Source organism: Herpailurus yagouaroundi, unplaced genomic scaffold (assembly GCF_014898765.1).
Source record: "Herpailurus yagouaroundi ecotype Mexico unplaced genomic scaffold, PumYag 28, whole genome shotgun sequence".
Lineage (NCBI taxonomy): Eukaryota > Metazoa > Chordata > Mammalia > Carnivora > Felidae > Herpailurus > Herpailurus yagouaroundi.
Genome location: NW_024412376.1, coordinates 64,856,557 through 64,881,793, shown reverse-complemented (window position 1 = coordinate 64,881,793; position 25,237 = coordinate 64,856,557). Strand labels below are relative to the sequence as shown.

At 36.2% G+C, this 25,237-nt stretch overlaps 3 protein-coding genes and 1 long non-coding RNA gene across 6 annotated transcripts in view; 2 read left to right on the top strand and 2 right to left on the bottom strand.

Moving 5' to 3' along the window:
* Positions 1-17,798, top strand: EXOSC9 (exosome component 9). Of its 2 annotated transcripts, none has more exons than XM_040474660.1 (12): positions 1-151; positions 495-589; positions 1,509-1,628; positions 1,742-1,844; positions 2,749-2,886; positions 4,443-4,525; positions 6,328-6,460; positions 7,719-7,807; positions 8,517-8,663; positions 9,429-9,610; positions 11,600-11,678; positions 17,704-17,798. In XM_040474660.1, the coding sequence occupies exons 1-12, from the start codon at positions 86-88 to the stop codon at positions 17,714-17,716; spliced, it is 1,248 nt and encodes a 415-aa protein (XP_040330594.1). In that variant the 5' UTR covers positions 1-85; the 3' UTR covers positions 17,717-17,798. The 2 variants fall into 2 exon arrangements, with proteins under 2 accessions (XP_040330594.1, XP_040330592.1); XM_040474658.1 differs by lacking the exon at positions 17,704-17,798 and adding an exon at positions 12,076-12,223.
* CCNA2 (cyclin A2) lies at positions 11,675-19,092 on the bottom strand. Its single transcript, XM_040474664.1, has 8 exons — positions 18,532-19,092; positions 17,513-17,756; positions 15,702-15,814; positions 15,280-15,503; positions 14,425-14,632; positions 13,894-14,007; positions 13,323-13,456; positions 11,675-12,960 (listed from the first exon to the last, which is right to left on the bottom strand). Exons 1-8 carry the CDS (start codon positions 18,742-18,744, stop codon positions 12,912-12,914), a joined length of 1,299 nt encoding a protein of 432 aa, XP_040330598.1. The 5' UTR covers positions 18,745-19,092; the 3' UTR covers positions 11,675-12,911.
* Positions 19,080-25,237, top strand: LOC121030338 (uncharacterized). The gene is made up of 3 exons (XR_005790171.1): positions 19,080-19,203; positions 21,003-21,062; positions 25,171-25,237. It is a non-coding gene; the product is annotated as an uncharacterized LOC121030338 (long non-coding RNA).
* Positions 19,901-25,237, bottom strand: part of BBS7 (Bardet-Biedl syndrome 7) — a 37,246-nt gene continuing 31,909 nt past the window's right edge. For both annotated transcript variants that reach the window (XM_040474656.1, XM_040474655.1), the window contains 4 exons: positions 23,512-23,621; positions 23,287-23,390; positions 23,032-23,155; positions 19,901-21,128 (listed from right to left, as the gene is read on the bottom strand). In XM_040474656.1, the coding sequence (XP_040330590.1) occupies positions 20,995-21,128; positions 23,032-23,155; positions 23,287-23,390; positions 23,512-23,621 (472 nt within the window). In that variant the 3' untranslated portion in view covers positions 19,901-20,994. The remainder of the gene's footprint in view (positions 21,129-23,031; positions 23,156-23,286; positions 23,391-23,511; positions 23,622-25,237) is intronic.

The window sequence follows — 25,237 nt, the reverse complement described above, 5'->3', positions numbered from 1 at the left end:
TCCGAGCGAGCCGAGACGCGTGAAGGGGACCAAGTTCACTTTTCCCTGCGGATTCCGGTGCTAGTGTGGCCTGTGCTCCTACAGCATGAAGGAGACGCCACTTTCAAACTGCGAGCGCCGTTTCCTACTCCGCGCCATCGAAGAGAAGAAGGTAAATGGCCCCGGGGAACTTCGCGGTGCGTGGATGCTCTGGTCGCCCGGCCGCTCCTAGCCTTCCGGCTTAGACGCGCAGAGCTGGCCTTCGCAGGCCCAGGGAGCCCCTGGAATGAACCGCCGGTGCGTTCCCCCAATCCCTAAGGCTCTCCCCGCCCCCTCCAGTTCAGTTGAAGGCTGGAGTTACCCCAGCGACTATTAGTGCCGGGGCACGTAGTTTCCACTCTCCTATGGGGAGTGGTTAGTATCCCACGTTTCTCCCAAATGTTAGGCCGTGGCATAAAGTAGCTGCTCAGTAAATATTTGTTGAAATAATAAACGAATGAATGTTGTGCTTACAGCGGCTGGATGGCAGACAAACCTATGATTATAGGAACATCAAGATCACGTTTGGAACAGATTATGGATGCTGTATTGTGGAACTTGGGAAAACAAGGTAACAAAGGATTCAAATTATTTAAAAGCGCCAATAGGGAGAAGTTCAAAAGAACCTTATTGTTTGTTGTTTACAAAGCAGCTAAGAAGTGTGGACAGACTTCTTTGTTTCGTTGCCAAGATAAATATATTTTCTTTAATGCAAGAGTTTTTGGGTTTTATAGTTACATTTAAATTTTTAATCATATATTTAAAAAAATTTTTTTTAATGTTTTTCAATTTTGAGAGACAGAGAGACAGAATGTGAGCGGGGGAGGGGCAGAGAGGGGGAGAGAATCAGAAGCAGGTTCCAGGCTCTGAGCTGTCAGCACAAAGCCCTATACGGGGCTGGACTCAGGAACTGTGAGATCATGACCTGAGCTGAAGTCGGACACTTAACAACTGAGCCACCCAGGCACCCCAGTCATATTTTTTGTCACATGAGTGTCACATGGTTTTCTGATCTTTTCAAGTCATATATACAGCCAGCAGTAATTACCCTGAGTTTGTAGTCCTACTTTTCTCATTTTCCTGACACGAGAATTAGGTTTTTAATACTCGTTTGGAAGCTGTGAGGATATTGGTCAGATGTTAGCCAGATAATGCCATATGAAAACTAAGAAATCTCAAGTTTTCATGCCATCTTGTTCAACAGATATTTGTTTTAGAAAAGAGAAGTAAAGATCATTGATCAAAAAAATAAAGTGTATATATATATATTGTAATAAGATGTTTTTTCTTGTTATTTTGGGGGGTATGCCAATATGTTTATTTCTGTGTATACTCTATTATACTTTATACATAATTTCAACTTCTAATAACATACTGAGTATGTTATCACTCAGAGTAAGATTTAAACTTAATTGATATCTGTTTTAGGTTTTATTGTTAATTGGAAAGGAGATATATTTAGTTAACAGATTTGTACTTTATCTTTGCAGAGTTCTTGGACAGGTTTCCTGTGAACTTGTTTCTCCAAAACTCAATAGGGCAACAGAAGGTATTCTTTTTTTTAACCTTGAACTCTCTCAGATGGCTGCCCCAGCTTTTGAACCTGGCAGGTATTTAAATCTTCTTTTAAAGCTGCTTTAGCCAGATGAGAACCTAACAGCAAGCTATTGTTTTAATACCTGGTGTTATATTTCATGACTTTATCCCATTCCTATTTTCATAGGCAGTCAGATCTCTTGGTGAAGTTGAATAGACTCTTGGAAAGATGTCTAAGAAATTCGAAGTGTATAGACACTGAATCTCTCTGTGTTGTTGCTGGTGAAAAGGTGGGGAATATGCCCAAAATTATTAATCTTAGTTGAGTATTGTTGCTTCATGGATTCCTAATATCTGTACTCTTATTCTCAGCTTCTGTTAATTTAGTTTTATACTGATTCACTTCACTTCAAATGTCCCTGAGTGCTACCCATAGAACTTCATATCGTCTCTCTGAAGGGACAATAAACATTGATGAAAGCATCAACTTGGTTGTGTGTAAAAATGTCTTATTCAAAGAACTTGTGGTTTTTCATATATTCTGATTTATTTTCTTATGTTCTTTAAGTGACTTGATAGAAGCAGGTAATGTGTTCCTTTTTCATGAATGAAGAACTGAAGAACAGATTAAATCCTTTTGTATAGGTTTATTGACATAAAGGGTTACATAGGGGGGCAGTGGTAGGCGGACACTGGAAATAATACTCTCAATAAATTGTGCTGCATAATGATTTTAGAACTTTATTCTTGATTAGGGTATTTTGACTATCTTTTTGACTATCTTTGAATAGGATTCTTCCTATTTGGATGACTTGTAGTGTTATTAAAATATTAAATATTTTCGACAACATTAAAATATTGTCAAGAAAACCTAAGAGTTTGAGGTTTTAAAGTTAGGAGACACAGTAAAAACATTTAGGCTTGGGGGTGGGGAAATCTTAGTTTTAATTGTATAGTGGTTCTATTTATTTAGAGTATATATTTTACTGTTGTCAGATGACTCAGAAAAGTGAACAATTGGTACGTCAGACGTTGGCTAGGCTTAACATTTTTTAAGTATTTTTTTATTGATAGGAGGAGTAACTGCATGTTTTAACAGCAAGAGAAAAATTTGCACACAATGTTACTTTTCCTTATATATAGCCACTGGTTGTGATCAGTTAGGATTTATTTTTGTTTTAAATTCACATTCAGGTTTGGCAGATACGTGTGGACCTACATTTATTAAATCACGATGGGAATATTATTGATGCTGCCAGCATTGCTGCAATTGTAGCCTTGTGTCACTTCCGAAGACCTGATGTCTCTGTCCAAGGAGATGAAGTAACACTGGTAAGCTTCCATGATTTGAGCTAGGCTTATTCCTGTCATTGAATGAATATCCTTGAGATGCAGGCAACTTATTAGTGAATTGTTACTATAGATGGTAATTAGGGATGTCCTAAAATTGATAAGGCCCAAATGATATATGGTCGAAATTGTCCTTGAAATCTCTTAAATCTCTTGTATTAAAGTGTCAATAAAAGCACACCCTATCTTCGTTTCTAGAATAAAACCAGATGACTTTTTCTTGGGATTGAGCATTAGATGAAGTAGTTGGCTTAGGGACCATGTGTGTGAAAAAACCCATGATTCTCAGCACACTGAGATACTTGTGATTGTTACTCTGGCCAAAGTCCTTCAGAAACAACTGGAAGGCTTATTAAAACATATGCTAAGTTCTACCCTCAGAAAAGGGTAGGGGTAGGATCTACAAATTTGTACTTCTAACAAAGGTCCCAAGTGATACTAATGCTGCCAGTGTAAGGGCCACATTTTGAAAACTGTTAACTTTTACTATTTCCGTTGCCTTTCTCTTTTTTGCTCGATATGTCAACTTCAGTTTCTATGAATTCATGCTGGAATGATAAAGGTACACTGTGGATGGTTTGAGTCTTGAAGTTGTGAAAGTAAATATCACATGCCTAAATTTCTGAGCAGTCATTCATGTGCTGCTTTTACGCATTAGACTAGAGGAGACTCTTTAAAGATTTAGAAGTAGAGACAAAGGTTTCTTAACAATAGAGACATGTTCCCTGAGATAAGGGAATTGGTATAAGAAAGTAAAATAGAAAGATTAAAAAGTACTGTAGAGTTATTGCCGGTGGTAAAGTAGAATGGAACAGCCACATTGGAAAAGATTGGCAGTTTCTTAAAAACAAGTGTCAACCTATACAGCCCAGCAATTCCATACCTAGGAATCTACTCAGGAGGAATGATAATACGTTTTTAGTAAAAGACTTTCATGTGAATGTTCATGGTAGCATTATTCGTAATAGCCCCAAATCAGAAACAATCCAAATGTTTATGCACTGATAAGTCTAAAAACAAAATGCGGTGTCCATGCAGTATCCGTACAGTGGAATACGATTCAGTAAAAAGAACCAGACTGTTGATACGTACTACAAGATGGATGAAACATGCTAACTTCAGAGGAAACTGATGTAAAAGACAAAATTACTTGATTCCACCTAAATGGAAAGCTTGGGGCTGGGAATAGGAGTGAGAAGTGACTGCAGACAGGCTCAAGGAGATTTGGGAGGTAATGGAGAGGTTAAAAAACTGGACTGTGGTGATGTTACATAACTGTAAAGTTTACTACAAAGTGAATAGATATATACTTAAAATGAGTGGATTTTATGGTATTTATACCTCAATAAATTTTTTTTGTTTTGTTTTTGCATAAAGTTTTAAGGAACGAGTGGCAAAGTCAAACATAATTGTAAAAGAGTTATTTAAGTACTGAGGATTAAAGGGATTTCATTTTTTATTTTAATATTTGATGTGCCAGATATTTTTTATATGTTTATCATTTAGTGACTAATTATTAAACTTCTGTGTCCAAACAGTATACACCTGAAGAGCGTGATCCTGTACCGCTGAGCATCCACCACATGCCCATTTGTGTCAGTTTTGCTTTCTTCCAGCAAGGGTAAGTCTCATTCTTATCGTGGACTGAAATTATAAATGCAGCTAGGACTTTTATGTTCTGTTCAAATGTGCTATGGACAAATGAACAAATACCTCCTCTAATATTAAAGCACCTTGTAGGTTTTTTTTTTCTTCTTTGTAAGGGCATTAGTTGACAAAGAGCCTTTTCAATAGAATTGACACTTTTCATAGGATACTTAAAAATTTACTGCAGGATGGTGGTGCTAGAGACGCAGGTGTTAGGAGAGTTGTGTGCTAGGCCGTAAGTAGGGAAAATGGGGTGAGAATTTCTGTGGATTAAGGGAAGACAGAGGACTTTGGAGCATGTTAGAGGAGCATATTAGATGGAGTGGTTATAGCAGCAGGTCATAGGGGGAATGGTTCACAAATGGGGGAAAAAAAATCTAGTTTTCTTCATTTCTCTAGTAGTTTCTTCACAACTCACTGCTAATTCTTCCTACAACAGAAAAACTGGAGTTGTAGGTCCATGTAATGGTACCTTTAAATGAAAGCTTGAGCCTTAAATCTCTTCAGAAACAAAGGGAGATATAAGTAAGGTATTTGAATAATTTTATGAATAAAACTAGAGAAAAGCTTTCAACTTTTACTCATTGTAGTGTAGAATTTCATTAGTGGGAAAATAGACTGTCCAGTAGAAATACAACAAGAGCTGTATATCTAATTTTAAATTTTCCAGTAGCCACATTAAAAGTAAAAGGAAACAGGGTTGCCTGGGTAGCTTAGTCGGTTAAGTGTCCGACTTTGGCTCAGGTTGTGATCTTGCCGTTAGTGAGTTCGAGCCCTGCATCAGGCTCTGTGCTGACAACTCAGAGCTTGGAGCCTGCTTCAGATTTTGTGTCTCCCTCTCAGTTCTCCACCTGCCACCTGCCCCCCCACTTGCACTCAGTCTGTCTTTCTCTCAAAAATAAACATTAAAAAAAAGAAGAAACAGGTAAAATTTTTATATATATTTTACTTATATTGAAAATATTAATATATAATATCTTAAAAATTATTTGTGAGATGTTTTACATTCCTTTAGCTCTACTAAGTCTTTGAAATCCAGTATTTTTCACTCATGTACATCTCAATTTGGACTAGCTGCATTTCAAAGGCTCAATAGCCACATGTCACTAGAGACCAACATTACACAGTGAGGAAATAGTATTTTTTTAACGTTTTTTTTTTTTAATTTTTTTTTTATTTTTGGGACAGAGAGAGACAGAGCATGAACGGGGGAGGGTCAGAGAGAGAGGGAGACACAGAATCGGAAACAGGCTCCAGGCTCCGAGCCATCAGCCCGGAGCCTGACGTGGGGCTCGAACTCACGGACCGCGAGATTGTGACCTGGCTGAAGTCGGGCGCTTAACCGACTGCGCCACCCAGGCACCCCAATAGTATTTTTTTAAAGAGACATTAGCAGAACCTGGAAAAACTTCAGAGTATAGGATACCAGGGAGCCTTTAAAATTAACCAAATTAATGTTATCTAAGTTTTTATTAATGAGCCACAAGTCATTTCATCAAAGTGATAGCATTAGGTTTAGAATATATATTATTTAAATAAAACCAATATGAATTTAAGTGGTTTTACTCTAATAGTTACTGATACTCACTTACCATTCATTTTGTCCATTAAAAAGTAGAATTCTCATCTCATTTCATTAAAGTGACTCAAATCCACGGGCTCAGACCTTCACTGTGTTAAACTTTATTAATGCTATCTTTTAAAAATGTTCATTATCTTAAAATTGACAGGCATTCAGCCTCAGATTTGCTTAGGTCTATTTAACATTCATTTCAGTACATATTTATTGGTGGATCCCAATGAACGAGAAGAACGTGTAATGGATGGCTTGCTGGTGATTGCCATGAACAAGCATCGAGAGATTTGTACTATCCAATCCAGTGGTGGGATAATGCTGCTGAAGGATCAAGTTAGTGCTTTGATTAATGTTTTATTAATAGGTCTTGGGGCACCTGGGTGGCTCAGTCGGTTAAGCATCCGACTCTTGATTTCGGCTCAGGTCATGGTCTTGTGGTTCATGAGCCTGCTTGGATTCTCTCTTCCTCTCTTTGTCCCTCCCCCACTCTCCCATCTCTTTCTCTCTCTCAAAATAAATAGACTTAAAAATTGAAAAAAAAAAAAAAAAGAACAGTTCTTTTTAGAAGCTTTTTCTTGTTTAACTAAAATTCATCAAGGATGTTTTCAATGTTTGATTCTAGGGTATGTTAGAATCTGGTTTCAATATTATCATTATGTTCCTTTGACTGGTGGCTGCAAGGGATCCTTCTTTCTTCCTTCCTGCTCCATTTATGGCTGTACAGAGTCTAGCCCTTCTATGCAGAGGAACATTTTTTTCCTTCCAGTGAGGAAAGAGATTCATATCCCTATTCAAAAAACAAGTGTCCAAAAAGTAGAAATTAGGTAAAAAAGATAGTTTTACTCTCAGAAGTTGGGTACAATAAGCAGTAGTTCTCAAATACAGCTACATATCAGATTCACATGGAGGCTTTTAGAAGATAGATCAACATATAGCATATAGCACAGGTGGGGCAGAGGCTGCTTTAGTTGGAATTCCAGTTCTGCTTTATACTAACTGATCTTTTACAAATGATTTAATATCTTTGTGCCTTGGCTCCGTTATCTGTAAAATAGGGAATATCGACACCTTGTTAAAAAAGAATGTAGTAAGTACATGTGGATATATTGCACTGTGTAACATTTCTTAAGTATGCTGTAAATGTTAGTTTCTATTACCATTAAGACCATTACCAGATCCCTATTTCCAGAGATTCTAATCCATTAGGTCCCTGAGGTCTTGGAATCTCTGCTTTATAGAAGTTTCCCTGGGGACACTGTAACCATAACTTGAACTAGTGCTTTGTGGATCACTCACTCACACAGCAAGGTAGTTAGTGCATCCCTGAGTATATAATATATGTCTGTGGCCTTTTCAGTGGTATCTTTTACACTGTCAGGGAAGTTTTTGGTCTGTTTTCTTAATATGATAATCCTTCAGATATTTTAAAACAATGCTCACATTTTGCATTAATTTGTGTTTACATTGTATTTTCATATTTGAAAAGGTCAGGCTTATAAAGGTAGAAAAACTGTTCTCATATGCATAGTTTTGTTAGAGAAAGCTATGTAGTTTGGTGTCTTTAAATAACAGAATTCACTTTTATAAATAGGTATTGAGATGTAGTAAAATAGCTGGTGTGAAAGTATTGGAAATTACAGAGCTAATACAGAAGGCTTTGGAGAATGACCAGAAAGTTAGGTAAGTTTAATGTTTTTAGAACTAAACGTTCTAATCTATTATTTTTAATAGATTTTTCCATTAATGACTTTTCTTGCACAAGGGTAACCATGTAATTTTCACACTCCATCGTCCATTATTTGTTAATCTAATTTGAATATACATACTACTTAATATTTTTTGAAAGTTGATGGAACTGTTATATTGTATTCCAATTTAAACATAATCTGTATTGAGAAGCCACAGAATATTTTTCTATAAAAAAATGAACATTTTTTTCAGAAAAAAGAATCTAGTAGCCCAAATTAACAGAAGGAACACAAACTGGGGTTGGTTACCGTCTCTGTTTCCTACTGTGTGACATTAAGCAAGATCTATAACTTATCACTTCAGTATTCTATAATATGGGAGGTAATACCTATTTGGTTAATACCTATTTGGTAGAACTGGTTTGAAGATTCGAGAACAATATACTTTTAAGCACTTAGCATTTGCCTGGCACATGGTTCAGTAAATGGTAATTATAGTAACTTTTTTATTTCTCTTGATAAGCATAATAAATTGGTGAGGTTAAGTTAGTCAAATAGCTTTTTTCTAATTTTTCTCCTCCATCAAAAGGATAAAATGGTTAACTTTTCCCTTCCTGTTTTCTCTTCCCTCTCTCATTCCCCCCTTTTCACTTCTCTTCACCCCCAAATACAAAAAAAAAACAAAAAAAACACCCACACAGGAAAGAAGGTGGCAAGTTTGGCTTTGCAGAGTCTATAGCAAGCCAAAGAATCACAGCATTTAAAATGGAAAAGGCCCCTATTGATACCTCTGATGTGGAAGAGAAAGCAGAAGAAATTATTGCGGAAGCTGAACCTCCTTCAGAAGTGTATCTTTATTGGGTGGTTTTTTCAGGAACAGAATTCATATCACTTTTGGCGTCATTAGGTATATGGGAAGGTGTGCATACTGAAGTTTGTTTTCTGAAACACTGCTTTGTTAGAGAAAGCATTTAAGATACAAGACAGTGATTAGTTCTATTAAGCCCTTGGTGTAACATCCACCTCTTTAGCTATCCTACAAAAACAAGAAATCTTCTATCTTAATGAGTTCACACCATTTTATTTTCCTTTGGAAAATGTTTTTCATTTATTTTGAGAGACAGAGGAAGCAGATGAGGAGCGAGAGAGAGAATCCCAAGCAGGCTCCACACTGTCAGCACAGACCCCTATATGGGGCTTGAACTCATGAACCAAGATTATGACCTGAGCCAAGATCATGACCTGAGCCGAAGAGTCGGACACTTAAGTGAGTCACCCAGGTGCCCCTGGAAAATTGTTCTTTAATCTCAATGGCATGGTCAAGCATTTTATATACTATAAACATTGTTCTTGGAAATTATTTATTCATCCAATTGCCAAATTTATTACTACAACTGTTAAAAGCCAGTATGTCTTGGTGTTTCTCACCATTGTTTCCATAAAATCTTATCTGTGTTACATGTTTTTTTTCTTTATTGGTCAGCCATCCTGTAGCGTAGCTATTAGTAAAATTTTTACATACAAACTTGAGGAACACTTCAGTTTTGAAACCTTTATTCTCATCTTTTTTAACACTGCATCAAATAGCAGTAAAGTTTTCTTAACTTGTTACGTGTTTCTAAACCTGTGCTTTGGACTCCTGGAACTGCCCAAATTGGAGAGGGAATAGAAAACTCCTGGGGTGATCTTGAAGACTCTGAGAAGGAAGAGGATGATGAAGGTGGCAGTGATGAAGCTATCATTCTTGATAGTATAAAAATGGACACTAGAGAAGTCTCCAATATTGGAAGTCAAGGTAGGTAACACTTTATTTACGGCTTTTATGTAATACATGTGAATCTTCCTATTGTAGGGATCTTATTTTTGTATTAGCAGTTCTTTTTTTAAAGGGGCTAAATATTTTGTGATTTAAATTTCAGTTAAGCTGTTGATGCTAAACTACTATATTACTCCAGTTCTTTTCTAAAACAATGTGCTTATCTTTGTGGAGTAGTGGTATTCTGGTATGTAGTGGCATTTTTAATAATTTTTTTCTTTTGTATGTATATCTGAGCCAGTTTTAAAGGGAGGCTTTTCTTAAAGATTTCATTACTACATGCTGTTTTTCCTTTGTAGTTTCTAGACTCAAACATAAAAAGCCCATATCATAACATCTGTTAGAGTAGTACTTTCCAAATAGAACTTTCTGTAATGTTAGGAATGTTCTATATGTACACTGTTCAATAAATATAATGGCCACTAGCCACATGCAGGTACTGAGCATTTGAACTGTGGTTTGTGACACAAGAATTTTAAATTTTAATTTTAGTTAAAATTAAATAGCCGTATATGGCTATTGTATCAGAGCGGTATTAGAACATACAAAACTCTAGAATTACCTGGAATACTGTAGAACTGAAGAAAATTGTTTTTAACCTGTGGTTATTTTTACTGTTAGGAAAGCCAGTTTCTTGCTTGGCCCATAATAATCGCGAAATTTTTTTTTTCTTAATGTAGTAAAAACAAATCATACAAGTTTGGATGTAGGAAGTAGGCTGGCAGAGAACTAAAGGGTGCATTTACTAAATCTGGCTGAAAAAATAGTGAAGGGGATACTGTTTACGTATATAATATGCATAGCTGCCTACTGTCAAGGAATGAAATTGCCTATCAACATTGCTAAGAGCCTGGTAGGGTTTTTACAAGGAAAAAAATCCCCATTGATTGGGACCCTTAGGTTTTTATTTACTATATTTTTACACCAATATAAGCTGCTTGAATGCAGGGACTGAATGAATCGGTAGAATTTCATGTCATTGCATATAGATCAGCCACACTTTTAAATGCTGCATAGAATTGTAGGTTTGACAATAACTAGGTTGGCCTAATCATTCCCTTATGGATAAATGTTAACACTTTCTGTTATAGTGCTCCAGTAGGCATCCTTGCATATGCCTCTTTATATATTTGTGAAATATTTTTCTAAGATTAATAAGGTTAGTGCTAAACATTCAGTTGCTGCTTTGAAGAATATAGTATTTTCAACTGAATAATCAAAGTGGACCTAAGATAATTGGGAGGATAAAGCAGGTAAAGCCTTTCTGAAGCCTTTCTCCTTGTGTTCCACAAGGAGAAACTAATTGAAAACTCAAAGACTTGGTATGCCAACTGGGAAAACAGTTAATTCACATTTTATATATATCGTTCATTAACTAAGGCTTAGGAGAAAAACTGGTCAAAGAATACAAACGGCCAGTAACATTATTTCATAGGCAACCCTAGTAGTAACAAAGGAAATAAATTCAAGGCAAAAGGGGATGTTTTCTGACTACTGTATTAGGCAGTATTAAAAATGTCACCATTGGCAAGTGTGACTAGGAAGATGCCTTCTTCATATACATTTCTTGGGGTATAAATTAGAACAGTATTTTTGCAGAATTTGGCAAAATATCTTTTAGAATGTGTATGCCTTTTGACCCAATAATTCTGCTTCTAGGTATTTTCCTTCCAGTGTTGTTTCTAATAGAAAGTTATATAGGTTTTTTTCTCCTATTATGACATGTATGAAATGTAATTATATTGAACACATATAATTGTCATGTAATTACAGAATTTTTAGGAAATAATGTTATTTTTCAGAGCTCCAAGGAATTACTTAAGGAAAAGAACCAAGTAGTTCTGTAAGCCTCCACTCAGAGTAGTTTGGGATATTTGTACAGAAATAGAATGTTAGAACTGCTGACCTAAACCCATGTGGAAAATTTCTAAGAGATTATTTATATTGTTTTCTTAACATTTTCTTAAGATGCCCCCATAGTACTCTCAGACAGTGAAGAAGAAGAAATGATCATTTTAGAACCAGACAAGAATCCAAAGAAAATAAGGTAACAAGTTTCTGATTTATTTCAAGTGTATACACATACTCAAGACTTTTCTGGTTTTATTCTCATCTTATCCTACTATAAACAGACACCCCCTTTTTAATTTGAAATCCAGCTGCTCTTTCTGTGGTTTCTTCAAACTGAGATTTAAAAACATTAGGACCTAATTCTATAAAACTGGATTACTTTTAAAGTAATACTGCATTTTATTCTCATAGTTGGCAAGTGTTCTATATTCTACTGGAAGAAATAAGGCGCCTCCTATTTTGGAAAAAATAAGGCCTCCTATTTTGGTAATCCAAAATTAACGAGCAAAATATTATGAGTGTGGCAAACCACCCATGGTATCAGCTTGTAGTGCTAATACTGTTAGTAAACTGTTAATTTATTTTATTCACAGAACACAAACCATCAGTGCAAAACAAGAAAAAGCACCAAGTAAAAAGCCAGTGAAAAAGAGAAAAAAGAAGAGAGCTGCTAATTGAAGCTCACATAGTTGTATATTTGTGTATATAACTATTAAAAGGATATTTATTCAGTGCTAATAACTTTGGGTATTTTTCTCTTCACAAATCCATTATAAAATCTAGTCAATTCCATAATAGTTTTTTACATTATGCTTTAAAATAAACCTTTTGGACAACTTAACAGGTTTTAAATAACTGTCACTTCAGTAAAGTGTAAAAGTTGATGAGGAATGAAAAAGCATTTTCATAGTGTGTACAAAGAGCTGAAAGATTCTCAGGATCATCACAACAGATAAATAAGCACAGATTTATTCCAGATATGCTTGGATTATGCGCAAGTCACCAAATTGATCCAGTGGCTTAGGAAAATGGATGCTCAAACTTTTATCCGTTTTCCTACACAAGAGAAGCCTTCCCAGTCCCCTTCTATAGTATATGAAATTAATTTTTCTGAGTGATACCGTAGTCAAATCAAATTTGACTTACAAAACCAAATTTTCTAAATCCATTTATTCTTATTCTTATTGTGCTGACAGCTGGCATCATTAATACTTTAAACCACTTAAAATTAGCCAAATATCTCAGATAGTTACATGTACAAAAGATATACAAATTAAAACCATTTAAAAAGTAATAGATACCATAATTTGTACTTTGACCCTAACTTCTGTATTCAGAAATGATTGTAAAGATTAAAACCTTAGAAAAAACTGTACACCATATACTTGGAGTGATTTACATCTTAGAAAGCAAAGGCAGTCTTTCACTGTTACACATTTAGTGTCTCTGGTGGGTTGAGGAGAGAAACACCATGATACCTGGAAGTAGGGAAAAAAAAAAAAACTGTAAATATTCATTGGGTAAAGGGGCTCATGGAATGATACATATACTAGGAACTCAAAAATGCTGTTTGTATGCTGATTGAGTTAATGGTTATACAATCATTGTCTGGTCCACAAAACATGCACGCATACCCGTTCCTCTCCCCTCTTTTCCCTCAAATGCAGGACAGAAAGGGTAACTACAGCATACTCAGAACACCTGGCCTACTAAGAGAACAGTTTCTTAGGGAGGCTGTGTCTGTTTTGTGAATCCTTTGATAAAGTTAAAATGTCAGGCGTCCCAGAATCATGCAATAGCCTGGAAAAGCAAGCTTCTTTAGTATCATGTTAATTCTTACTTTGAACTTTTATACTTTTCCCTTATTGACTGTTGTGCGTGCTGTGGTGCTCTGAGGTAGGTCTGGTGAAGGTCCATGAGGCAAGGCTTAAGACTTTCCAAGGTATATCCAGTCTTTTGAACTAAAGATTCAGGCTGCAGACAAGTGGGTAGAGAAGCACTGAGTTTTTTTTAGGAACAGACACCAAACACAATGAATTAGTAGTTGGCATTAAGCTGGAGTTTTGTTAAATTTCAGGGCTAACACCTCCAGCTAAGAAATCTAGTTTTCTCAAGTCATTATTCCATCTTTTATGCTGACTTTGGTCAATTTTTACTACTTTCCCTGCCAGCAGCAGGTCCTATGGCCTGATCTTTTAAGCACACCTTTCAAATCCAAGTAATAACTAAGCTTTCTATCTAACAAACATACATTACTAAAACAGGTAAGACACTTTAAACAGTGCAGAGTTTTTGAAGTTTTTCCAGGTTAGTACCTCTAGTCCACCATCTCTTGTATAGGACAATTATCTGACTTAACTGACATATATTTAAGTTGCAAGGCAGAAGTGTGAAGACATCGAAATACATACCCAGCTTTGTCCTGTGACTGTGTAGAGTGCTAAATGAAAGGCTGCTGCAGCAATAACTGATGGCAAATACTTTAGGTATGGGTCAGCATCTATCAAACTTAATTCTCCCAAAAACTGCAATGAAAATGTAAATATACTTTATGATCACAAGAGCTCTAGAATTCAAACCTCAAATCCTTGCCTTCTGTCCTAATATTTTCCTGTTTTGAAGACTGGCTCTATGGCAACCATAGGAAAAAAAAAATTGTCACAGCCCTTATCCATTATCTTAGTGTTTTGCTCCATCTTCATTCATCCTGTATTTTTTCCTCTTTTAATAATTTTTAAAACTCTTCTGGCTACCATTTCCCAAGACTCAATCCTCATTCCACTACTCCTAGTTACTTTCCCAATTCATGTTACCTTTCACCAATGGTAGGTTCTCTTTATACTATAGCATTAATTTGTCCCCTAAATACTAAATCCCTTGACCAAAGCTATGTAATTAAACTGACCTAAGAATCTTCATTCAACAAAATGAAAAGAACTTACCATTGCTAAACTTTCAACTTTGCAGTTGGCAGACTGCTGATGCAGAAAGTATTGGGTAAGAAACTGATTTACTGTTGGTGCAGCTAGGTCAAAAGCAAGCACTTTCAAAACTAGATGCTCCATTCTCAGGACTTGTTTCTTGGTATAGGTATCATCTGTAATGTACACAAACTCTGCTACTTCTGGGGGGTATATTTCTTCAAACTTTCTACAATGAAAGAAGTTTTAAGTAATCAGTCTTTCCAAAAGAGAAGCAAGCTGTTTATCTAATTCTGAAGTCCCTTTAGCAGAATACATGGAATGAGTCCCAAACCTACACTCCACCAGTTGCCTGTTTCCACTGATTTTGACCATTACCAGCAGAGACTAGATAGATGCTAACTGAAAGACCCAAATCAATACAGGACTCATGGGATATCTGTCCCAATGCAGTCAAATAAGAGGCCTAAGAGTTCCCAAGATGGTAACAATGCCAGAGTTCAAGTAAATGAAAATTTAGGAAATTCTTAGAAAAATAAACATTTTTAGTTTTTAAATTTAATTTCCATGTCTTAAGAAGATATGATTTTATGCCAGAAAGCACTTTTTGATGGAAGGAACCACACTTTTTTAAATTTGGTAATCTAGTCCAAGTGTATTAAAAAGTAGCCAGTCTCCATCTTTAAGGTACCCTGGAATCTAGATCTGGGAAAATTAATATCCTCAACTAGTTTCCACACTGTTTCATGCTGCTACCCCTAAAGTAGTTTCCAACTCTGCCTTGTGTATATTAAAATGTCAGTGTTAAAAATCACAACCTCTTCCTTACACAGAAAGGTACCAATCACTTAATCCAACAAACCAAGTTGGACTTACGAGGCTAACAGCATAGCAGCAGTGCCCACAAGCTGAAGTTTTCCTCTCAACACAGACATCGATGAAAGGAACCTATCAATGTAGTTCACAGCCAAATGCAGGGTCTCATTCTGTAGTTTATATTCTTCTCCTACTTCAACTAACCAGTCCACAAGGATAGCCCTCATACTGTTAGTGATGTCTGGCTGTTTCTTCATGTAACCCACTTTAGGCTTACATTTAACCTGTTGAGAAAGTTACTTAGTATAATGTTAAAATTACAATTAGATTATTCTACCATTAACAAAGATGCCACATACCAGAAACATCAGTATAACATTAGACTAATTCACCACCAGTTAAGGAACTTAAAAACATCCTCTCAGTTTCATTTTGCCACAATGAGTAAAACCGTATAAAAATTGGATTCAGAGAGCTGTTACCTCCATTTCCCTAAGGTATGTGTGAATGTCCTCATGGTAGTCTGGGACTTCATTGACACTCATTGGCTTTTCATCATCTAATACAATTGATATGTCCATAGTATGTGGTGACTCTGGGAGAATACAGAAGTATGATTAAGTTCATTGTTTAATTTTCTAATTAATTTAATAGCCAAAACTGCCCTTGTAAGGAGTCCCATATGAAAGCATTTATTTCATCCAACTAAAAAGGGCTGTTCATGAAAAAGTACAAAGAATAGTCACTGTGGTTTTAGTACCTCTCTCCACTTGGTTTTAATCAATAAGAAAAAATACTAATAGGCCACTAAAAGGAAAATGAGTTTGAAGATCAAGTACTATGTTAATATTCATATTGCATGAGAAATAAGAGCAGATGGCACAGTGATTCTGTTAGGACTGAGTTAAAATCCAAAAAAGTCTGGAGATATTATGTAGTATTTATCCTGAGAGTTTGCAGACCCCAAAGTCTACATATTCAAAGTACAATCTAGGCAATAACTAAGCAGTGCTTCTATGAGTATATGAATGAGAAAATGAGGTTTGTTACAAGCAATTCAAACAATTTAACACTACAATCAACAAGTAATTCATGTCTAACTTTAAATTATCTTTTAAGGCAAAGAATATCATTAATTATTCTTTTCACTTCAGGGTTCACTTTGAGGTTAAAATTTGTGGCAAATTTTAAATAAAAATACAAACATTACTTTATTTCCAAAGGCTTTTCCTGCAATTTCTAGACCACTTCTCACAGTAGAACTAGAGACTAAACTTAATGAGTTGCCCAGTGACTCAGCAGACCTATGGTAAAGAAGTTGCATAAACTGTTGGCAGAGCTGTCTTTATAGCAGCTACTTTTATTTTTCTGTGGTTAAGTGCAAAGCCATGGTTCAATGCTGGACTTACAGTAGAATAATGTCCCTCTCTGGTATCAGACTGGATTTACAGAAACAAAATTTTAAAGCTATAACAGACAGGTGCCTGGGTGGGTCAGTTAGTTAAGCATCCGACTTCAGTTCAGGTTATGATCTCGCCATTCGTTCAAGCCCTGCATCAGGCTCAGTGCTGACAGCTCAGAGCCTGAGGCTGCTTCGGAGTCTCCCCTTCTCTGCCCCTTCCCTGCTCATGCTGTCTCTCTCTCTCTCAAAAATAAATGTTACCTTAAAGCTGTAAGAGATGTTAGATATCACAATATTGAAAGCTGCATCCTTTTCAAATACTGAGTGGTATGTACAAAGTGAGTCTTATGAATACAACTGAAATCTATTCTCTGGAAGCAAGCAAACATTTCCAGGGTCAGACTAAAGTGTTTCAGGTCTAATTAAATTGATGTGACTGGCAGTATACGGGAAGGGAGGAATACCCAATTAGGATTTATAGATCACTAGGTCAGCATATTAGCTGTGAAATCTGAGATGAGTCACACTCTTTCTAAATTTTGTTACATTAAACCAAGTTCATAAATGTGCTAAGGATCAAGTAAAATGTCTTAAAGTACAAAATAGCATTAATGCAGCCTATTTTTTAGTTTTTTAAAGAAAGATTATTATTATTATTTATTGTTTTAGAGTGCGGGAGTGACCCGGGGAGAGGGGCAGAGAGAAAGGATCTCAAGCAGGCTCCGTGCTCAGCAGGGAGCCCGGTGTGGGACTTGATGCCACAACCCTGGAATCATGGCCTGAGCCGAAATCAAGGGTCAAAAGTTCAATCCAGTGAGCCAACCAGGCTCCCCCAGTGTATTTAATAATTACGATTACATTGATTTGATACAGATGTTCTTTAAAACTTACCAAAACTACCATCCATTGGATAATCAAGAGGTACCAGTGGTTTTCTTGGTCCAGATAAAGTAATGGCTGAATTAAAAGCCAGGACATTTTCATGTTCCGTTTTTTTAGGTTCAGCTGGCCTCTTTTGAGTCTCTTCTTCTGCTTCATCCACATGAATGGTAAATGCAGGCTGTTTACTGTTTGCTTTCCAGGGAGGAACAGTGACATGCTCATCATTTATAGGAAGATCCTTAAGAGGTGCAACCTAAAAAGAAATAAATATTTGGCTTTGAGCCTGTTGAATGGAGTTTTGGTTTCTTCCCCTTATGGGTCTCAGTGTCTGCTTTTTACTCCCAAATACTCAGAAAATTAAACTGGGGCAAAGTCCATGCGGTAAACTTTGAGTGGCCGAAGAAAGGGATGTTCAAATTCGTTACAGGCATTCCTACATAAGTTATAAAAAAGAGTCACACTAAGTGGAAGATACAAAACTAATCAAGGCCACAAGATGGGTGGAGGGGCAGGCTGAGAAATGACAAGTTTAGGAGAGCCGGCAAAGAAGTGTCGGTTCACTACTTTCGCCCAAGGGTGGAGCAACCGAGCAAATGCGGCAAAATGGCGGAATTTACTAAAAGCAAAGTATTTTTTATACCCTTTCTTAAAGTTGAGGTAATCTTAACCATTTGGAGAGGGGAAGAAGGTCCAGATACTAGGGCAGGGCCTGGGGTTTAAAGCGGCGAGAAAAGCGCGGACACACGTAGGACTTGATTAGGGTTTGGTTTGACCCCCATTATCTATAGAAAAACATCCCCAATAAACAGCAGACAGGCAACATAACAGCTGGCGAAGAGAGCAATGGGGGAGAAGCTATTAAGTGGCATCCCACACGCCAGAAAACTAGGGATCAAGGTGACTCAAGACCCAGGGCTCCCTTTAAAAAAGCTCGGAAGATGCTTTCTTGCCACGCTCCTCGGCCTGCTAAACCTCGTGCAAAACTCCCGCTCGGCCCACCCTCCTGCAGATACCGCTCATCTCTTTACCCGTCGTGTCTTGGGCCTCTGCTGCGGTGCTGGAACGCGTGGATTCCCAGCCTTGAGTACGGCCAGCCCGGCACGAGTGCGGGGCTGCTGGGTGGGCGCCACCTTCTCAGGGTTGATGTTCTCCTGGTCCTCTTGGAGCTCCGTATGCTGCAATGCCAGCAGCGCCGAGCCCGCCTCGCGGGACGCAGGCCCCGGCGCGGAGCTGCCCAACATCACTGCTCCCGGGGTCGCGGCGGAATCAGCCTGGGGCGCCTAGCGGCGTGTACTCCGTCCCGCCGACCCCAACAAGAAACGCTCCAGCCGTAGCAATCCGCCGCAGCCCGGGCCAGCCTGCCCGCTTGAGATCACGGAGTTCCAAGTAAGTTGAGAAAGGCGTAGGCAGGAACTGCCGGGCGTGGAGGGCTAAAGACGCCCCCGAGATGTCGCGAGCAGCCCGCCGGAGCGGCGGCTGTTCATGCAGTTCAAGTATCCCGCGACTATTGAAATGAGCCAATGGAAAGGGCCGACGCCCGTGACGTCACTCTGGGCGACACAGTCGCAGGCGAATGAAGGCGGCCGCGAAGGCCACGGAACAGAGGCGGAGAAACGCCGAACGGCGGCGGGAGGGAAAACGCCTGCGCCGAGCGAAGAGGCGGGTCCCGAGTTTCTGGTGACTTTAAACTGGGCCACTAGGTGATCCCTGGGCTCTGGGCTAGGGCTGCCTCTTGGATAAACTGAGTTAAACTTAAGCAGTTATTAGTGAGCCACCCCAGTCGTTAGCTGTGGAACCTTCAGTTAGCCTGCCTGGTTTCCCAAAGTCCAAAATCGGACCCAGCCACTTACTGGCCTGGTAGTCGTGGACCAGTTATTTAATGTCTCTGATCCTCAGTTTTCTTATCTGTTAATTGGGAGTAATGTCTACATGTCATACGGCTCTCATGATTATATAATGAGCATAAATCATTTACCCGCTGCTAACGTAATAACTGACACTCAAGTGGTAGACTATAATATCTTACCATTTAGGTGTTTCTTCAGTCATGCTTTTTAATTTACCTAATGAAGATGCAATTAAGTAAGGTGCCACTTTGAACTGTTGATATCTATATAATATATATATGATACGCATCATATATACATATATACATCATATATGATACATATATATGATACATCATATATATAACATATATATAAAAAAATAGTAATGTTCTACAAGAAATTCAACTAGACAGTCACTGATTTTGATGAATATTTTGCCAAGCTGTGGCAGCCAACAAAAAGCACCAGTGAAATTCTAGTGACCTTGATATAATTATTTGTTCCATTTAGAAATGAAGGTTAAATATAATAAAAATATGACCTTATTAAAAGAAAACTCTCAGTGATATGTGACTTTAACAAATTTTCAAATTTAATATACAAGGCTTGCATATAATAAATATAATGATATATGATTAAGAAGCATTACTGTTTTCTGACAAATTCATGAATGTGCCCTTCTTGAAAACAAATAGCTTATCTCCATTATAATCTTTATGCCATTTTAAAACAACCTTTAAATACAATATTTCCCTGAATATGACAAAATGTAAATTAAGATTAATAAAACTTCTGTATTCTGTAACCTTAAAGTCATATTTCCCTCCATATATGATAAAAAGGTAATCAGTGGATCCTAGTACAGGAAAATCTAAGAAGCCATCACTATTTCTGCACTATTCACATATAGTACATTTGTACAGCTCTACTGGTTACAGGACATCAAATTAAGATCCCTTCAATCTGTGCAAGCTCTGCTCATTTCCCTGGCCACTATTTATAGCACTGGGGCAACTCAAGCATTTCACAAACTGAGCATGGGTCATAAAAACATTACCTAGCAAAAGTGAAATCAGTTGCAAATCAATCTCAACTCCTAGAAAAAATAATTGGTAAGTTACTTCCACTAGTTAACAACGTATACAGTAACCAGGACACAAGCCAGGCAACATAACTTGAAATCTGGTCCCAGTTTTACAAATAACAGCATGTCCTCTTTATCACTTAACCTCACAGAGAATTGGTTTTCTTATAGACCTGACAAAATAATATGTATTGTGAAGATCAGATGAAGTAATGTATGTAAATACATTTTGAAAACTTTAAAGCAATTTATACATGTGTGTAGCTTGTTATATATTTGAATAGATTTTTATTTTCCAAATATTTCTCAATTTAAAAGTTAAAACATCCACTTGCAAAAAATTCATTAACGTCCCTTATAATCATTCCACTTGTTTTAAAATAAAAATTCCTTTATTTTTAAAAAGCTCCATTTCTCAAAATAGAAGCACTACTAAAAGAAGTCACATCTTAAATATTTTTAGATGATATTAAAAATCATTTGAAATAAAAGTGTGTACAGTTAGCATGTCCTGTATTTCTGTTTTAACATACTTTGTTTAAAAAGACAACTCTGGAACTTTACCTTGTTTATATATTTCATGCAGCCTCAAAGAAAGCAATCAATGCATTTTGATCATAACTGTCCAGAATCTCCAGTAAAAGAGGTACTTTGGTTTTTACATTGGTGCCTTTGAACTTGAACTTATCTATGAAAAGATCGGTGATCATGCCTATAAAGAAAAATGTTAATTTCCTATCATTGATTAGTACTAATTTCTAACACAGTACTTAATGAAAGTAAGTTATTACTTGAAATTCTCTAAGCACTCATAATTGTATTATTTAATATACAAGGCTAAAGGGATTGATACTATAAACAATATTTATTTGGGGGATTTTCTTTTTAAAGTTTATTTTGAGAGAGAGATAGCCATCAAGCAAGTAGAGGAGGGGCAGAGAGAGGGAGAGACAGAATCCCAAACATGCTCCATGCTGTCAGTGCAGAGCCTGAAGTGGGGCTCTAATTCATGAACTGTGAAATTGTGACCTGAGCCAAAATCAAGAGTCAGACGCTTAACCCCTGAGTGTCTTATTTGGGGTACTTTATTTGGGGTGCCCTTATTTGGGGGTACTTTAAGGCAAGTTTCAAAACATAAATCATTTGGCTAATAATCCTCTTAACAATTGGTTAAAAGCTACTGAATTCAGATAATTAACTCTTGGCCAGTTCTGAATTGCTTTTGGTATATATAACATCACAAGTGGTTTATTTTTCCCACCAAGCTGGCCATTTTGAGATAGTGTAGACAGATTCTGTTTTTAACAGCTGTATTTGAAATAAAACATTCCATCAATATATTGACCATTCTTGGGATTTATCCAAGACATGTTTCAGAATTTTTTATATTTTAGAAAGATAATAAAAGGAACATACCATATATGGCATAATATCCAAGGGGAATAAGTGGCAACATCTGATAACAAAACAGAATAGTGTTTCTGCAACAAAATATGTAGATAAATATTCACATTAAGTGGAATAAAAATGACTATAAATAACCCCATGCCAGTTTAAGTAAGGTTTGTCATTAAATTATTCAGATCGAGTCAAATTTGCTACCAAATGATTTATGAAACAAGCTTTAGTTTTCAAAGCTTTCTGGATTTTGGAACTGGTGGTAAGAGATGGTTTTCTGTACCACTCATCTTCATGTGTTTGCCATATTGTAAATATTAAGATATTAGATATTGTTATAGTTTGTGAGCAAGTCCCAGGGTAAAAAATAAATTCATTAGACAGGCTTAAGATCAGTGTGGATAGATGATACCAATTCACTCTAAAAGATTTGGCATAGCACAAACAGCATGCAGTTTGGGGTGAGGAAGTTCTAATGCAGGCTTTGCCACTACGAATGTGACAACAAATTCTTTAGTCTCAGATTTCAATTTCAGAAAATGTAAAAAATGAAGATAACACCATCTATCTTGCAGAGTTGTTGTAAGGATTAAATATCCCACCTGATTAATAAAGATGTTATAAATCAATAGGTGTGCTATACACATAGGTCTTACATAAAGATTGCAAAATAAAAGAAGTTTTCCTTAAGCTGTTCCATTCTTCCTCTTTCTGTCCTTTCCTTCACATCTCCCTCTTGCTCTCACTGTTTTTCAAGACAATTTGTGAAACATCCAACATGTCACCACCAAAGCAAAAAGAGTTTTGAACTATAAATTTATAGCACAATGTATCATTTATTACATTTTGCCAAAAAAATACTAAATGCTGCATTTTATAGTATAGTTCATAGTATCAACAAAACCTGAAAATTATTTGTGTGAAATACAGCCTACATTTTAATGCTTCATAGGTTATATTCACTTCACACCGGGTTTCTTCATATACAGAAATTAATTTACTGCATTATACCTATTTCACTTTTTTACTTTCATTCTACCCAGTAAAAATATTAAATACGAAAACTAATTTGACAAAAAATTTATGCAATAAACTAGTTGTCACTGGTTCATGAATGCTGTAATCTTTGCTTATCTTTCTGCCCATTTTCTCTCACATGATCCTTCGTAAACAGTAGGAAAGGAATATGGCAAGGTTTTCTAGAATAGTTCACTAACCATAGAGTCTTTCCAGATGTGCAGGTTGCTTTTTGTATTCTTCCTGTAGGTGATCTGCCTCTTCTAGAATACAGCGATATTCTGGTATCAGAAAGTTTGTATTTCCTTCATGAACCTGCAATTCCTTATTTAAAATTAAAAACAGAAGCACTTTAATGTTCCAAATTCAATCCAGTGTAACTTTAAAGTCTTTACAATGTTAGAAATCCCATCACAATAAAACAATGACTGTGAATCCACGAAATACATACTTACTTTTAAAGCATCAATTAATTGCACTTTCTTAGCCAAAAGCAACTGGTATTCCAGCTTTGGGTGGATTAGCTTTAAAGTGTGTTTGACTGATACTTCATTTATCTCTAGAAGAAGTTGATCCAGACACAATTAGGTAAGTCACTTTGATCAGAAACATTGTTACTGTTAACAAAAATACCCCTCCAAAATAATTCATTTTTTCTTTTTTTTTTTTTTTTTTTTTACCATACGATATGTTGAGGTTAATTTTCCTTTTTGTAGCTTCTTTAGAGAGCACATCTTTTAGGATTGATATAGTAGAAATGTTGTCAGATTTAAAAACTCCTTCTCCTTTCCTATAAAATTAATATATTTTTAAAAGAACAGCTTTAGAAGAAAATATAGTAATTAGGTCCAGTGAATACATATTTTGTGACTAGGAGCTGGTTTTTAAAATTCATTTGATTTTAGATCTCTTTATATACATATCACATTATTAATATAAAGCATATTTAAGTGTGTAAACTTTTATTATTAAATTCAAGTTCTGAACATAATTGTGAAACTAAACAAGATGTTAGATATATGCCTCTTAAACATGACAATTACCTGTAAGTTCTTCCTTAAAGCATCTTTCTTTACTTTCACTAATAAAATTTCCAACAACTAACCCCATATGTATATAAAATGCATTTATAATTGCTTATTTACATGATTTTCTTTGATGTAATCACACAAATCACAACATGACTACATTCTTCGTTCTCAAAAGAAAGCTGATATTAAACCTAAGAGTAATATCTTTCATTCTTCCATGCCCATCATTTATTGCCACTTATTATGCACAGAGGACTCTTCATCTTCTTTACAGAACCATTTCTTTGTTCTCTTACCTTTCTCAATCCATATATAGTTGACCCTTGAACAATGTGGGGGTTGAGGTGCTGAACCCCTGCACACTCAAAAATCCTCACAGAACTTTTGGCTCAAAAACTTAACTAGCTGACCAGAAGACTTACCAATAATATAAACAGTCCATCAACACATATTTTGTATGTTATATGTATTATATACTGTATTCTTAAAGTAAAATAAGAAAAAAGAAAATGTTACTAAGAAAATCATTAGAGAAAATACATCTACCATACTGTACTGTATTTATATATATATTAAAAAAAAATCCATGTATAAGTGGTCCCATGCAGTTTAAACCTGTGTTGCTTGAGGGTCAACTGTAGTCTCACTGGCACTGGCCTCATCCCCATTTGTGGGACTTTCGAAGGAAGCATTTAGCAGTGTATTCCAACCTCATGGCTTTACACTGACACTCAATCCTGGGGCTTTTATTTGGAACTATTCAGAAAGAGAGGCTCTAGGATAGATGAAAAGATAGAAAACTGGATGGAATTGCTGGTAGCCACATGGCACTTATTTGAAAAGCCAAAAAAAAGACAAAAACAGAGCTGAACAATGGAAAGAGACAGTTTTGATGATATCAGGTAAGCCAGGAATCCTGTTCTGCCTGAGGCAGATTACTACTAGACTTTTAAGTTATATGAGCTAATAAATTCTTTTTATTTGGTTAAGTCTTCTTGTATTTGGTTCCTTCTTATCATAATCAAATTTCCTAATTAATACATATACCACCTTTCATGTATTAAATGCTGTCTTTTTATTTGGTTTTCACACACACCAATGGTTTATATTTACTAGTTGTAGACAAATGCTAATTCTTTTTTCTAGAAAGGTGAATCCTACATACTATATTGATTTCAATTATGTTTTAAAAATCATGATATTTTCACTAGTATTTAATTTTAACTGATGATATTTAATTTTAAACACTTAACAGTACCTGGCACTGTAGAATGACTCACATGGTTTATCTTCTTTTAATCATCACAGCTCAACAAAGTGCTATTATTTCCGACCCCCAAAAAAGAAAACTGAAGCTCAGAGAGTTAAATAATCC